This window comes from Diceros bicornis, chromosome 3, assembly GCF_020826845.1.
Source record: "Diceros bicornis minor isolate mBicDic1 chromosome 3, mDicBic1.mat.cur, whole genome shotgun sequence".
In the NCBI taxonomy this organism is placed as follows: domain Eukaryota; kingdom Metazoa; phylum Chordata; class Mammalia; order Perissodactyla; family Rhinocerotidae; genus Diceros; species Diceros bicornis.
Window position 1 is genome coordinate 87,890,811 of NC_080742.1, and position 15,639 is coordinate 87,906,449.

A 15,639-nucleotide genomic window follows, 5' to 3' on the forward strand; every position below is an offset into this window, starting at 1 on the left:
CCTGTGGGATTAATTCCTGGTGGTTGAACTGCTCGGTCACAGCAGCTGTAATTTTGATAGACAGTCCCGTACTGACCCCTCGAAGAGTTATTTACTCTGGCAAACCACAATGCCTGTCTCTTCACGTCCTCATAAACACAACATGTGACCAAACTTTTGGATTCTTACCAATCTAATAAGTGTACAGCGTAGTTTCTTTCTTTCTCTCTTTCTCTCTCTCTCTCTCCTTTTCTTCCTTTCTTTTACAATGTAGTTTTACTTTGCGTTTCTCCACCAACATGGAAGCTCTATACAGGGCAGAGATTTTTGTCCTTTGGCCAGTGCTCTATTCTCTACTGCCTAGAGGCACTTAGAGGAGCTTGATAAATATTTATTGAATGAAAGAATAAGTTACAAGTGAAGTGTAATATCTCATACATTTACAAGCCATTTCTATTTCCTTTTCATAAACTAAGAGTTCAAATCTGTTACCCTTCTTTCTGTATGTTGGTGGTCTTTTTCTAATCAATTTGCAGGTGCTCTTTATGTATTAGGGAGATTAGCTCTTTATTTGTAACAAGTTTCAAATACTTTTTCCCAATTGATTATATGTCTTTAGACTTGGGTGTTTTCCCACACATAATATTTTTATGTGTTTGAATTTATCAAAAGTTTGTCCACTTTTAATACAAGCTTTGCCCCACCCAGACACAACTCTAGATAGTTTTAAATGCACACAGTATTATTGCCTAAAAAACAAAATATACACATCTCAAGAAAAACCTAGGAAGAAATACCTACCTCATAACCATACTGCAGAACAGAAGAAGCGAGGCACGCTCCCAAAATATTGCCCACTGAAGCACAGGCACTCCAGAGACCAAAAACAACTCCTCGTCTAAGATGGGAACAGTAGAAAATAGAACACAATAGAATCAGAAGGGATTCTGTGTGCAGTTCAAATATGAAATGGCCAAAACAGTGAAGGTTCACATTACAAAGAATCGACGTTATTAAGTACACCCAAAGGACAAAACATCAGGTCTCTTCTAACTCTAAGATTTTAGTAAAGTTCAATTTGGGGCTCACTGAAAGACACTGGTAAGAGAATTAAAAAAGACAAGCCACAGATTGGGAGAAAATAGTTGCATATCACTTATCTGATAAAAGACTTGTATCTAGAATACAAAGAACTCTCAAAACTCAACAATATGAAAAACAGACAATGCAATAAAATGTTAAAGAGTATGAATCTACAATCATCTCAAATAAAAAGTTTTTGAGAGCCAGCCCTGATGGCCTAGTGGTTAAAGTTCAGCACATTCTGCCTCAGCAGCCCAGGTTCAGTTCCCGGGCGCGGAACCACACCACTTGTCTGTCAGTTGCCGTGCTGTGGTGGCGGCTCAGGTAGAAGAACTAGGACTTACAAGTAGAATATACAACCATGTACTGGGGCATTGGGGAGGGAAAAAAAAGAGAGAGGGGGGAAGACTGGCAACAGATGTTAGTTCAGGGTGAAGCTTTCCTAGCAAAAAAAAAAAAAGTTTTTGAAAAGGGGGCAAAAGATTTTAATAGATACTTCACACACACAAAAATATGATGCAAATAGCACATGTAAAGGTGCTCAACATCATCAGACATTAGGGGACTGCAAATTACAACCACAATGAGGTATCACACACCTACTAGAATAGCTAAAATCAAAAAAGACCGAGCACACCAAGTGTTGGCAAGGATATACAGCAACTAGAACTCTAACACTCTGCTGGTGGGAACGTAAAATGGTACAACCACTTTGGAAGAGATCGCCAGTTTCTTAAAAAGATAAACACACACCTACCATATGACCCAGCCATTCTACTCCAAGGTATTTATCCTAGAGAAATGAAAGCTTAGGTCCATACAAGGATTTGTACACAAATGTTCACAGTAGCTTTACTTGTAATAGCCAAAAACTGAAAACAACCCAAATTTTCATCCACAGGTGAACAGATAAATGTGGTACAATGGATTACTACTCAGCTATAAAAAGGAATGAACTATCAATACACACAACATGAATGAACCTCAAAATAATTATGCTGAATGAAAGACAGAAAAGAAAGAGTACATACTGTATGATTCCATTTATATAAAATCTTAGAAAATTCAAATTAATTTGAAGTGACAGAAAGCAGATCAGTACTTGCCTGGGATGGCAGTGGGAGGGAGGGAGGTGATTCTGGGAAGGGCGGGAGGAATTACCAAGGGGCATGAGGAAACTTTTGGGGGGATGGATATGTTCATTATCTTAATTGTGATGATGGTTTAAGAACAAAGAGTTAAGAAAAGTTACTTTTTTTAATGTTCAAATTTGTATTTTATTCTACTGATACATATTAATAACACACTGTGTTAGGTCTGGAATTTTTAGCTCTTTAAACATTTTTACACCTCCTTAAGACAGAAGGAATCTTAGAAATGAACAGGGAGACAACACTGTACGGTGAAAAACAAAGTCTGTCCAAAAGTCCTAGCTCTGCCACCTCCAGCTGTGTGATCTCAAGCAAGTCCCAGCTGAGGCCGAGGGTTCTCAATCGGAAAAGGCTACGCTCCGCAGAGGACTGAGTGCAGTGATGTACACGACAGGGTCAGTGCTGCACCAGCACATGCACCAGTATTCCCCAGCCTAAATCTGTTGTAAAAATCTATGACCCTGACAACCAGGAGAAGGGACACGACTCATCCAAGGTACCACCTTTTAGGGCAATGCCCTCAATAGATCACTTAATTCCCCTGGGCCCCAACTTTTTTCACCTGGAAAACAAATGATTTGAAATAGTTAATCTCTGTGCTCCTCCCCTGTGCTAAAATGTCCCAATCCTCTAAAATATCTAAACCTATCAAGAGAGTCCTGGAGGGAAGAGTTGGAAGGTCAGGCTCTGATTAACACTGGCTGACCAAAGACATGATTTTAGAAGAAACTGGCTGAGAATAACTGTGATTTTAAGTTGTCATAGTTTTATTGGTACTTTGTGATTTATTCTTGTTTCACAGGAAAAGTCACCGTGTCTCAAGCAGTGATTCATCAGTGTCACTTACTAGTGTTACTCGTTTAAGAACAAACTGCCTTACTTTCAGAAAGAAACTGGAATGGCTTTCTTGAATTTTTTTTGTGTGACTGATCCACAAAAATAACCAAGTGGTCAGCCTGCCCAGTCACTGCTATCAAATACTCAGTGTCATTCAATTTATAAAAGTTCAGATAAGAATTATCTCAAAACAATGTATGTCCAAGTTATTATCTTTGAGTGATAGCATTCCAGGTGGTTTTGCCTTTATTTCTCTTTGTTCATTTATATTATCTGGTTTGTCTACAATAAACAAGTAGCCTTTGTATATAATCTTCAAAAATCATACATGGAAAAAAATTACCTTAAAAATCTTAATAAAAATAAACAGCACACGAGCAGACAGCATCACCTACTCCAAAAAGCCTCATAGGGGAACAAGTGTCTCTTAAAATCAACTCTGTTAAACCAGTGATGCTAGAGTTAGAGTGAAAGAGAACTCACTAGCACACTGAAATATAATCAGAGCATTCTCACTAAGTGGTGCTTATTCCAGCCACAAGACACTTCATAGCTGAACTTTCACAACGTTACAGATCATCAGCCAGCAAGCATCATTACCCCCATTAGGAAACTGGGGAAGCTGGAAAACTGGGAGCAGTGGGACACAGCATGCGCTCATTACCACAGTGGGTGGATAATGACTGATGCATATATACTGGTCCCTACATAAAAGAGTAAACTGAAAAGATAGAGCCATCGGTGTAATAAATGAGTATCTCACAACACATAAATATTTATCTAGGAAAAATGACAGGAATACAAATTAATAATATTCCTGACATCAGAGTATCACAAACAATGATAAACAACCAAGCCCCGTCTTTGGGCATCTCAACTTATTTTCCACTCTGTAAATTAACTATGACTCTTCTTCCAGGCAGCCTAGAAGACACTTCAGCAGGTGCCCATCCTCACGCCTTGGCCCACTCCACACATAAACTCAAATACAATCTAATAACCACTTGAAGGTTTAGGGGGAAAATGGCCAATCTAACTAAGCCCCAAAGTTTGGCATTCTTCATCTGCATCTTATTAGAGCCTTTGTTATGTGACCTTAGGCAAGTCCCATCGATAACTTTTGGCCTCAGTTTCCTTATCCTTAATGTAAGAAGCTTAAACTAGATCATTGAGTCTGGGAAGGCAAAACCCACAGGAAGATAATGATGGGATGGCATGTGAGATATTTACGTTCTAGAAAGGGAAGATTAAAAAAAAAATTGAGACATATTGTCTTAGCCACACTCGAAACCTGACATGGCCAGGAGAGGGTGACGAAAGTGTCTGAAGGGGCTAGGTCATCTGTAAGGTCATCTCTAAGGTCCGCACCATTTCCAGTACACTTTGACGTGGAACCTTCTCTCCCTGAACTATTCTAACTTTCTAAACTAGACGGAAGATGTGGGTAGTGTTGAAGGGACTGAGTTAATTAACTATGACAAATCTGAATAATCCGAAAACTACTTAAATAGAGAAATTAAAGAGGAAGGAAGTGACATACCCAGCTTTCCCAAACCAGTTGCCCATAACAGCAACCACACAGGGCCAACCGGTAGACTGCAGCAGGCCATTCACAATCCACAGACAGCAGTACAGCCCCTTGTTGTAGAAACGCAGCCATTCCGTGACGGTGCCAAAGACAAACACCTTAGAGAAGAAGAACAAAGGGACATGTAACATCCACACGGACACGTTTAGTACACCTGACTGCCGACCACGCTTACACGTCTGCGTGAAGAGACTACACGGAGGACACGTTCAAATGTCTAGGGCCTAAGACATGTGTGGCCAACTCTTCAGAAGCTCCTGCTTGGAGCAGCACTGAGACAATCACCAAACCGCCACCAACCAGAGAGGCAGGGATGTCAGACAACACGAAACTTATGAACGATCACCCCTCCAACCTGCATCTTCAGCTCTAAAAAGTTAACTCCTCATTTTACATCTATTTCCATTTCCCCTTCCTACGGCCCGTGTTTGTGGGGACTGAGTTCCCATATGGAAATTCAGGCAGGACAGGGCCAGGCATACCATGGGGAATGGGAAGCGCCAGCTATTATTATTAGTGCAGCTCTCAGGGGAGCAGTGTAACCTGTGGTCTGCTCAGTCTTTTGGTAGCATTCATCAAGCGACTGCTTTTTTTTCTAGGCATCTTGCTTGAGTGGACACTTTATTTCGGGAATATTTTGCATGGGTTAAAAAATGGTACGTATAATCCTGTATGATTTCACTTATATGACATTCTGGAATAAGCAAAACTATAAGGAACGGAAAATGGCCAGTGCTCACCAGAGGCCGGGGGAGGAGCGAGGGGTGGTAGTTACACAACTACACTCATTTGTCAAAACTATACACCAAAAAGGGTGAGTTTACGTACATACGTCAATTTTTCAAAAAATGTAAAAAAACAAAACAAGTACGTATACAGGTTTTAAAATAATATGTTTATATGTGTGGGTGAGCAGCTTATGAATAAATAAAGTGCTTCAATCTCTCAAATGGCAGACCCTGAGAAACAATAATAAAATAGAGTCTAACTAAAACCCATGTTTTCATTCCATCAACAAAAATTCCTCACTAGAAGCTGGTAAGCAAAAAAGAGATGACTCGAATATGGGTCTTGCCCTCTGCAGCACTTAATTAGCCAGGCGTTGTTCCAAACGCCCTACACATCATAACGCATAGAGCCCTCAGCACAACCCGGGGAGGAGGTGCTCAGATGAGGACGCTGAAGCACAGAGAAATCATAGCTGGGAAATCGCAGAAGAGGGCATGAAACCCAGGCAGCCCAGGGCTTGGGAAGTCTGTGATCTTAACCACGATATGACAGACTCCTCGGGAAAGCAAGATGGATACAGAAAGAAGTAGGCCACGGAACAGACAATATAAGTGCCTTCAAAGAAATACAGGCACGGGAGCTCAGAAGAGGGAAGGATTACTCCAGGAGTGGGGTCAGTCAAGGAAGGCATATGAACGAACGGTCATTTGGCCAATGACTTGAAGAAGATTTGAGCTGAGTTGAGAAGAGTTGAGTCAAACTACGGAGAGCTGCAAAGAGGGCCATCCAAGGCAGGAGAAGAGCAGGAACAAAAGTAGTGAGGGAGAAAGGAGCAGGGAATGTGAGGGCTGTGGAAAATAGTTTAGTTTGGCCAGAGCACAGTGGGGAAGCACCATGATGAACACGATTGTAGACGGGCTAGGACAGGTCCCAGAGAGCACTGAATGCCAGGCTATTCGTGCTTAGACTTTGCTGGTGACTGGGGGTCAGGAAGGCGCCTGATCCGAACCCTACTTTAAAAACACTCTCCTAAATGAAAAGGCACACGAGGGATTAGAAAACTGAAGTTTAATTTTACTGTTCTATTCTACATACAGAAGTAGGGGGTTACTTGGATTCTAAAATACCTGACGAAAATAATAATAATAAAAATACCTTTCCAACTTACCACTAACGCAGAAGAGCACATGCCAAAAGACAGAACCCATCGCAAATTAAGCCGATCCCCAACGATACCACTGATGAAAAGGCCCTAAAAATAAAGCACTTTATTTTATAATTCTGAACAACAACACAGCCTGAAAAAAATAAGAGGCACTGCAAAACAAATGGACAAACAAAACACTGGGATTACTTAAATCTCATGCCTAGACTAGCTGTCTATGTCAGTTTCACAAAAGTTTCATGAAATGACAATGGGCTTCTGCCCACTATACTGTAAACATCTCATGCACCAAGACTGGTGATTCAGTATAAACTTCAGTTCCACTTGATCCCCTAACTGCCCAGAAGGAGATTGAAAAAAGAAAACAAGAATAATTCTAATAAAACAAGCACACAAATATATTTCATTTTCTAGAACAGATTAACTCCTAAACATCAGTGATCTGCTTTTCCCAAAGGGATTCCTCTCAGTCATCTGCATTCCGCATTAAGAGGTGCTACATGGCCTACAGAACAGAAGCTTCTGGGGCACACACACTGCCTGTTTAATCTGACCCTGGGGTTTCACGACATCACGAGGCAGGGAGAGGAGGGAGGCAGAGACAATAATTAGTTGAAGACAGGCACAAATGCCCTGCCTTCTGCTCCCCTCCCACTGAGTGGCAGGAATTCAAATACTGAGGTCATGGCAGCAAGGCAGACTAAAGAGCTAAGGACAACACACTCTAGGTTTCTCCTATAAATATGTAAAATGAATAAATGTCTTAAACTAAAAAAAACTAAATTCAGACACAAGTGTTTCTAATAAATTGACTATATCTATATTAGAGAAAATTCAGATGATACGTGTCATACTAAACATTAGTCTCCCATTATCGTCAAGCTTTACTACCTCAATACAGACACCTGTAAACATTAGATTCTATGTTCTACAGCTGCCATTCACATGGTCTCATGCTATACATAATAAAGGGAGTGGAGAAAATCTCTTAATTATGTTTCGATTAGGGAATCAATCTATTCTGCGTTGCTCCAAATGCCTGCACAATGCCTGCAAGTTACAGAAGGAAATGAAGCTCAATATAAAGAAGAATGATGATCATTTTTCACAGCATTTATCTTTTATGTCCTAAACCTATTTAATTCTATAGATAGGTATTATCATCTCAACTCTATAGATGAGGAAACTAAATATCAAAAAAGGTTAAATTCCATTTTGAAACCAAGTGGAACACAGCTAGTTGACGGTAGTAGAGCTGGTCTTTCCACTAGACTACACTGCTTCTTAAAATTCTCCATAAAAGGCTCAAAGAGAAGCATCGCTGGGAGTGTTCCAGCCGAAGCTGACTGACTGTATATAGGGATTGTGTACAGAAACTGTCCAGGCTGAGGAGCTAGGCTAAATCATCTACGGTCTGCTCCAATTGTTTCTATAAGTTTCCTCTTTGAAGAAAAGATATTCTAATAACTACCCAGATAAACATTTAGAGATTATTTTGAGACTTTCACCCAGTATTTCACATCACCTGGACATTCATAATTAAAGGCTTTTTTATAACTGGACACACTTTAAAGAGAGGAAATAAGATGCTGGGAGAAAAGATCAGCCTGCTCCCACGGTGCACGGGTCCAACTGTCGCCACCGCTGGCCCCACAGCTCTGATTCAGCAGCCACCACAGACGCTCGCTACAGCCAGACAGAGATTCTAGCTGCCCAATCCCAGAAGACAACCTTAGACAGAGAATTAGCCCCGGCCACGCCAGTATGCTCCCAGGACACCACCCTCTCACGGCTCTCCTCCTTTACTGCTCCATCTCAGCCTCCCTTGCCCATTCTTCATCTTCATTACCTCTAAATGCTGGAAGTCCCATGGCTCAGTCTTCACACTTCTTCTCTGTCGTCACCTACTCTCTTGATGATTTCATCCAGTCTCATGATTTTGAAAATCATCTATACGCTAAGGACCCTGAAATTTGTACCTCCAGCCTGAACCTCTATCTTTAACTTCAGACTCACATAACCCAGGGTCTACTACTCATCATTTGGGAAATAATAGGTATCTCAAATGTAACATGTCCCAAAGTGATTTCCCCCAAAGCCTACCCTTCCCATAGTCTTCCATTCTGCCATGACACGTCCACCCTAGAGCCGTCCTGGATACCTCTCTTTCTCTTATATTCCGCATTCGATAGGAAAACAATATTATTCGCACTACCTTCAAAACAGCTCAAATCTACTTCTCCCCACCTCTATCACTTCTACCCTGGATCCAAGCCACCGTCATCCTTCACCTTGAAATTGGAATAGCCTAACTCATCTCCCTGTTTCTGCCTCTGCCCTTCAGTCTCGTCTCCTGGAGCAGCAAGCGCGCCTGCCCAGACAGAAGGCAGATCCTGGCACTCCTTTGTGCGAAACCTTCCAGGGCTCCCATCTCACTCAGGGTTAAGCCAAAGCCCGGACAAAGGCACCAAAGCTGTAGAGATCTGAGCCCTACCACCTCTCTGGCCTCACTTCCTGCCACTCTGTTCTAGTCACACCAACCTGACTTACCCACCACAGGTCTTTGTTCAAATATCCCCTCCAAAACAAGGTCTTCCCCAGCCACCCTACTTAAATTACAACCCCCACCCAGGGTTATTGATTCCCCTTTCCCTGCTTTATTTCCTCCACAGCACTTACCACCTTCAAACACACTCTACAATTTTCTTATTTACAGCATTGTGTTACCACTTGTCTCCCTTAGCTCCCAGCCCAAGAACTTAAGCTTTATAAAGGTAGAGATTCTTTCTGTGTTGCTCACTGATGAATTCCCACTGACTAGAAAAGTCCCTGGCATATGCTGGGTGCTCAAGAAAATGTGTGTCTAATGGATGAATGAATGAATGAATGAAAGGATGGATGGATGCGAAGGACACAAAATACACACTTAGCAATACCAAAGTCTCCTCAGTCGGAAAATTCAAAATCCCTTACAAACATAAACTTCAAAACGTTTGGAATCATTTCCTTTTACATCTTTCTTCAAATGAAAACCCCAAAATTCTAAAACTTACCACAGCATAGGAGAAGAGGAAAATAGTGTCCAGTGTTCCGAGGAAAAGAGTGGCTTCCTCTGGACTGGGAAATAAACGGTTGCTGCTCCAGATCTACAGCAATACAACAGGAACAAGTCAGTCTCGACGGTATCTGCTAGCGCTTTCCATTTCTCAGAGCACCTTCACGTACGACCTCCGTCCACCCTCACAGAGACCAGGTGAGGCTGAAAAGAGCAAACCAGCCCTTTCTAGAGAAGAAAACAGACATGCAAAACTATCTGCACAATACTAAAATGTTACTTGCTTTTCCCCTTTAATTTTCTATTGATGGTGCAAAAGCTGCAAGGGGTAAAACCCTGGTGCCTTAGCATGAAGTAAGGCAGTTACACCAAACTGTACTATTTTTTTTTTTATAAATTTATTTATTTATTTTTCCCCTAAAGCCCCAGTAGATAGTTGTATGTCACAGTTGCACATCCTTCTAGTTGCTGTATGTGGGACACGGCCTCAGCATGGCCAGAGAAGCGGTGCGTCGGTGCGCACCCGGGATCCGAACCCGGACCGCCAGCAGCGGAGCGTGTGCACTTAACTGCTAAGCCATGGGGCCGGCCTTCAAACTGTACTATTAATTAATCACCGTATTCTTTACCACCACACTCACAGTGAAAAAAAAAAGAGCCAATTTCACTTAAGAATGTCATTGACACATGCCAGACGCTCAATAATGATTTGTCAAGCAGTAAAAATTATTAATTTCATTAAATCTGGCCCAAGTACACTTATTTCTAATACTCTGCATGAGGCAGTGGAAAGGATGCACGAAGCACTCTGCATACCAAAGAAACACGGGTGTCTTGAGGAAAACTACTTGTGCAGTTGTGTGAATTGCTAGAACGTCATTTTTACTTGAAAGAATGACTGACAGACAAGCTATAGTTATTCAGATTTGGGTATTTGGCAGATATTTCCTCAAAAGAGAATGAAATGAACCTGTCACTTCAGGATCCATTCGAAGTACAAGAAAGACAAACGGACCTTTTTTTTTTTTTTAAGAAGATTGGCCCTGAGCTAACATCTGTTGCCAATCTTCCTCTTTTTTTCTCACCAAAGCCCCAGTATATAGTCGCATATGCTAGTTGTAGGTCCTTCTAGCTCTTCTATGTGGGACGCTGCCCCAGCATGGCCTGATGAGCAGTGTGCAGGTCCGCGCCCAAGATCCGAACTGGCGAACCCTGGGCTGCTGAAGCGGAGCACACGGACCCAACCGCTACACCGCCGGGCCGGCCCCAGACAAACGGATCTTAATGTAAGGGTGTACAAAGTTAACTGATACAGTTGCAGATTCCACATTGCAACCAACCTTTTGGAAATTGCCACTTGTCAAATTATGGTGTAATATCAAAGAAAAATATCCACAATAAACTGAAAAGCTATTAAAATACTTCTCCCTTTTCGACTATGGATCTGTGAAAGGTCAAATTCTCTTCATACACTTCAAAGGATCATGTTGCAAGAGACTGAATTCAGAAGCAGATATGAAAATCCACTGTCTTCTATTAAGCCAGACATGAAGAGATTTGCAAAAGTGTAAATCAATGCCACTCTCCTCACTGATTTTTTTGTTTTGAAAAAAATCATTTTTCAAAAAATGTTATTTATGTTAACATGCTATGAGTTTATTTAATTCATTTCAAAATACTAAAAAACCAATGTATTTTTTCAATTTCCCAGTTTCAATTTCTAAAACAGTAAGTATCAATAAAGATAAACCTTCATCACCAAAAGCTCTTTGGGGTCCTCACATCAAAAAGTTAGAGAACCGCTGGACTAAATGATATCTGAGATGGGTTATTACAGAAAAGAAATCTTAACTTTAGAATATTAAAGAGAAAAATCACAATCAGTAATAAAAAAATCTTTAACAGAAAGTAAAAGCTCCAAATTATGAGAGAATACATCAAGTGTGGTTCTAAAGTATTGGGACTCATTTCTGTGTGGCTTATGGCATCAGTCTTGTTCCTTCAACACCTCACATACTGTTGTCATGAGAGACAGGACAGCAGCTCACACAGCTGAGATCAATCAGTATTTCAGCACGGCAACTGGGGCTCAAAACTTCTCCAATTAGAATTATTTTGCCACATTTTCCCTCAGACCTCAGTCTTTGACCCTGATGCCGCCGGGGCTCATGAGGACCCAGAATTAAGCCCTGCTGTGCACACACCAATGCGGGCTAGGGACAGACGCCTCAAGCAGCTGCTCCAAGTTGCAGGGGTTTTTCTTTTCTTTTCTTTTTTTTTTTTTGAGGAAGATTGGCCCTGAGCTAACATCTGTTGCCAATCTTCCTCCTTCCCCCCCTCCCCACAAAGCCCCATTAGATAGTTGTATGTCATAGCTGTACATCTTTCTAGTTGCTCTATGTGGGAGGCTGCCTCAGCATGGCTTGATGAGCAGTGTGTAGGTCCACGCCCGGGATCCGAACCGGCAAAACCTGGGCCGCCGAAGCAGAGCCTGCGAACTTAACCACTCTGCCACTGGGCCGGCTGCAGGGGATTTTCTTAACTCGCTCAGGAAGTCACCAAAACTCCCTGTAGGTCTGGCTTTCACAAGAAGTGACAGATTTTAAACAGCTTTTTTCTGATTCACTGCCAGATTTCAGCTGAAATGTACTTTTGGTTTCCGACTTCACAGGTGGAAAACAAACAAAACCAAAATCTGAGAAAACAAAAAGATTCAGAAAATAGGATAATAGAAAAAAGCCTAGTGAACAAAGTTTAGTAACATAGCTCAGATCAAGGCGACTATACCAGGAGGCGAGAAATGGTCCAAGCACACAGAGTGAACCACCCAACGTTTAATGAAAGTCACCGGACAAAATGACTTTAACATGCTGAAATCCCCCACTCGACACTGACTCAAGCGGGCTTGCGTGCATGTCCGGTTGTCACGTGAAGGTACCAGCTTGTAGTCTGCAGGGTTTCCTTGTGCCGTGGGGGGAGGGGCTGTACTAAGCTACCACAATAGCTACATGGTGGGGCACTTCCTGGAAGCATGAACTTCTGTGCACATACAAGGTCAGACTGTGGGTTTCCTAACTGAGAATGTTCGTCACAGAGGAAGGGCTATATGTGGGAGTCGGGGAACTACTGACATGGAGGGCTTCCTGAAGTGGTGAGCAGAGGATGAGTAAAGCTGACTTATGTGCAGGGGGGTGTTCTCGGCCAAAGGTGAGTGGTATCGGGGTAGGTGAGAATCTACTGAGGAAGAGCAGTGTGGACGAGGCCGAGATGGAATGCTGAAGACACCTGGAATCCTGCTTCCTTCTCCTGGAGAGAACCTCAGACTCGCACGCTATTCTCACGGAAGGACTGTACTGTCTGGAGAGGTAAGGCTTTTAATTTAACAGAAAATTTTTGTTTATAATTTTCAGTTAACTTGTTCTCAAATATTAGATTTAACCATTACCTCTTTCTTATCTATAAACAGATTTTATGTTATGTTCACTTACTATTTTCAATATTTGTCCACGTGAGTGGGATCTATTATAAATTCTCAAGGTAAAGAGACTGTGTCTGCTTAATTATTTTTCTAAAGCACCTAAGATAGCTATGTATAAAAATGAAAGCTATAATGAGTATTTTTTGAGGATACTATTTAGGACACTTAAGAAATGTTTAACAATATATTAGCAAAATATTTTTCAGACTAATTTTACATAAACGTCTGGTTCTAAGAACCTTTCCAACCTCTGGACAAGAAAGAAAGTCTCAAAGGGAAGCTCAAGTTAAGAAAGGAACAGACCCAAAAGCACAGGAGGAGTGAAAGGTACATATCACCCTAGACACTCACTCCCAGCAGCGGCTTCAGGAAAGAAAACACCGAGACTTGCAAGTCTCAAGAAAGAAATGGAAAGTCAGCGCTGCTCTCCTGAGGGCAGCTATGGAAAGACCAAGATCTCCAGGTTAAGTCTGAATTTGCCTTCTACATAACCAATCCATCCAAACTACTTAATCCGTAGTTCCGAAAAACCAGAATGCTGAAAACTATTTTGGCAGCAATGAGAGTAAATAAATAAACAAGCAGAAAAGTTAATGCGACTCCAACAAGAGCTAATAAACGTGACATGGTTACTGGCGGGAGGGAACTAACATAGCAGGCTGAGACTGCTCCCCTTTAAGAAGGCCTGCTCGCAAGCTTGGCCCCTGGCTGCACCTGGGAACGTGGATTTCGGGAGGGTTCCCATCATTCCCTGCTGAGAGTGGCTCACTGTGCCTACACTGTTCATACCAACAATAGGGTTTTTTTTTTTTTTTTTTGTGAGAAAGATCAGCCCTGAGCTAACATCCATGCTAATCCTCCTCTTTTTGCTGAGGAAGACCGGCCCTGAGCTAACATCTATTGCCAATCTTCCTCCTTTTTTTTCCCCAAAGCCCCAGTAGATGGTTGTATGTCATAGTTGCACATCCTTCTAGTTGCTGTATGTGGGACGCGGCCTCAGCATGGCCGGAGAAGCGGTGCGTCGGTGCGCGCCCAGGATCCGAACCCAGGCCACCAGCAGCGGAGCACGCATTTAACCGCTAAGCCACGGGGCCGGCCCAACAATGGGGTTTATGCTGAACACCTGCTTTCCTCCCGGCATCTGGAATTTTGGTACATGCCAGGCAGAGGGTGCCTATGTGAACAGACCCCAGTAAAAACCCTGGGCACTGAGTCTCTAATGGGCTTCCCTGCTAGACAACATTTCAGACGTGTTGTCACAACGTGTTGCTGGAGGAATTAAGCACGTCCCGGGTAGATCCACTGGGAGAGAGCTCCTGGAAGCTTCACAGGTCTTCCTCCAGAATTCACCCCATGAGCTTTTCCCTTTGGTGATTTTGCTTTGTAGCCTTTCACTGTAATAAACCACAGCTGTGAGTATGACTATATGCTGAGCCCTCTTAGTGAATCATCAAACCTGGGGGTAGTCTTGGGGAGCCCCAACTCAGTTACCTATAAAACAAAGGCAGCCTTAGGCAGTAAAACCAGAAATTTAGTGCCTAAATCAAACCCTATTGTTCTGTCTATTGGTCAGTCTGTATCTGAAATACCACATTTAGTGCCTGGTGTCACTAAACTGTGGTTGAAGGAGCCAGGGATGTTTGGCCTAAACGAGAGAAACTTAAGGAGACAGGTTTTCTTCAAAGATTCAACCAGCTCTCATGCAGCAGGAATCAACTTAGTATTCATGGCTCAGGATAAAACCCAAGATCAAAATTAAACTACAGAACACTTTTACCTCAATATAAGGAAGAGCTTCCTAATAATGAGAGTTGAGTAAAAATGTAATTGTCCACCTCAGAACACAGGGAGTTTCTTCTCCCTAGAAGTGTTAAAGCACAAGCTGGGTGGTCATCCTTCAATAATGACAAAGAAAGATTTTATACCAGCTGGGAGGTTAGGGTGCACGACCTCTCTAAGGCCACCCCATCTTGAAGGTTTGTGACAAGTCAGTTAAGGATCATTTAGACACAGCACTAGTCAAGACTCCGTCTGAAATTTAGCCCTCTATTCTTAACATCTTTCCTTTTAAAAGTTCCTGATAAATTTGAGAAAAATTGTTCAGGCGCATCTCCATTAGAATGTAAGCCCCATGAGGACAGGCTCTGTTTTTTTGTATCCTCAGTGCCTAGAACAGTGTTTATGCAAGACAGACCCTCAATAAACAACTGACTGAGTAACTTATTTACATTTTGGGGGAATACTTATATAACCTTCAAATCTCTGTCAACTTTGAATTGGTGCAAACGGGAAATAATTTTTAAGAAATAAAACATGCTAAGAATATTAATATATACCTATAACTCCTCATATGTAGAACTCAAATAATGTGTAAAGATTGAATGGAGTGGATTTGTGTATTGACATGGGGTACTGTAAAGAACAGCATCTCCACTCCAAACAGTCACCAGAGAATTTACTTGGTCCATAATGACCACAAGGAACTGGGACAGAGACTCCCTGACTTCAGGACTCCTAAGCAAGATACAAACAAATGCCAACAATTAGAAAGTATGTAAATATTGAGATATTAAA

At 42.0% G+C, this 15,639-nt stretch overlaps 1 protein-coding gene across 6 annotated transcripts in view; it reads right to left on the minus strand.

Moving 5' to 3' along the window:
• Positions 1–15,639, minus strand: part of SLC37A3 (solute carrier family 37 member 3) — a 41,106-nt gene that overhangs the window by 15,440 nt on the left and 10,027 nt on the right. For all 6 annotated transcript variants that reach the window (XM_058531362.1, XM_058531312.1, XM_058531323.1 and 3 more), the window contains 4 exons: positions 9,586–9,678; positions 6,536–6,619; positions 4,591–4,736; positions 781–877 (listed from right to left, as the gene is read on the minus strand). In XM_058531362.1, the coding sequence (XP_058387345.1) occupies positions 781–877; positions 4,591–4,736; positions 6,536–6,619; positions 9,586–9,678 (420 nt within the window). The remainder of the gene's footprint in view (positions 1–780; positions 878–4,590; positions 4,737–6,535; positions 6,620–9,585; positions 9,679–15,639) is intronic.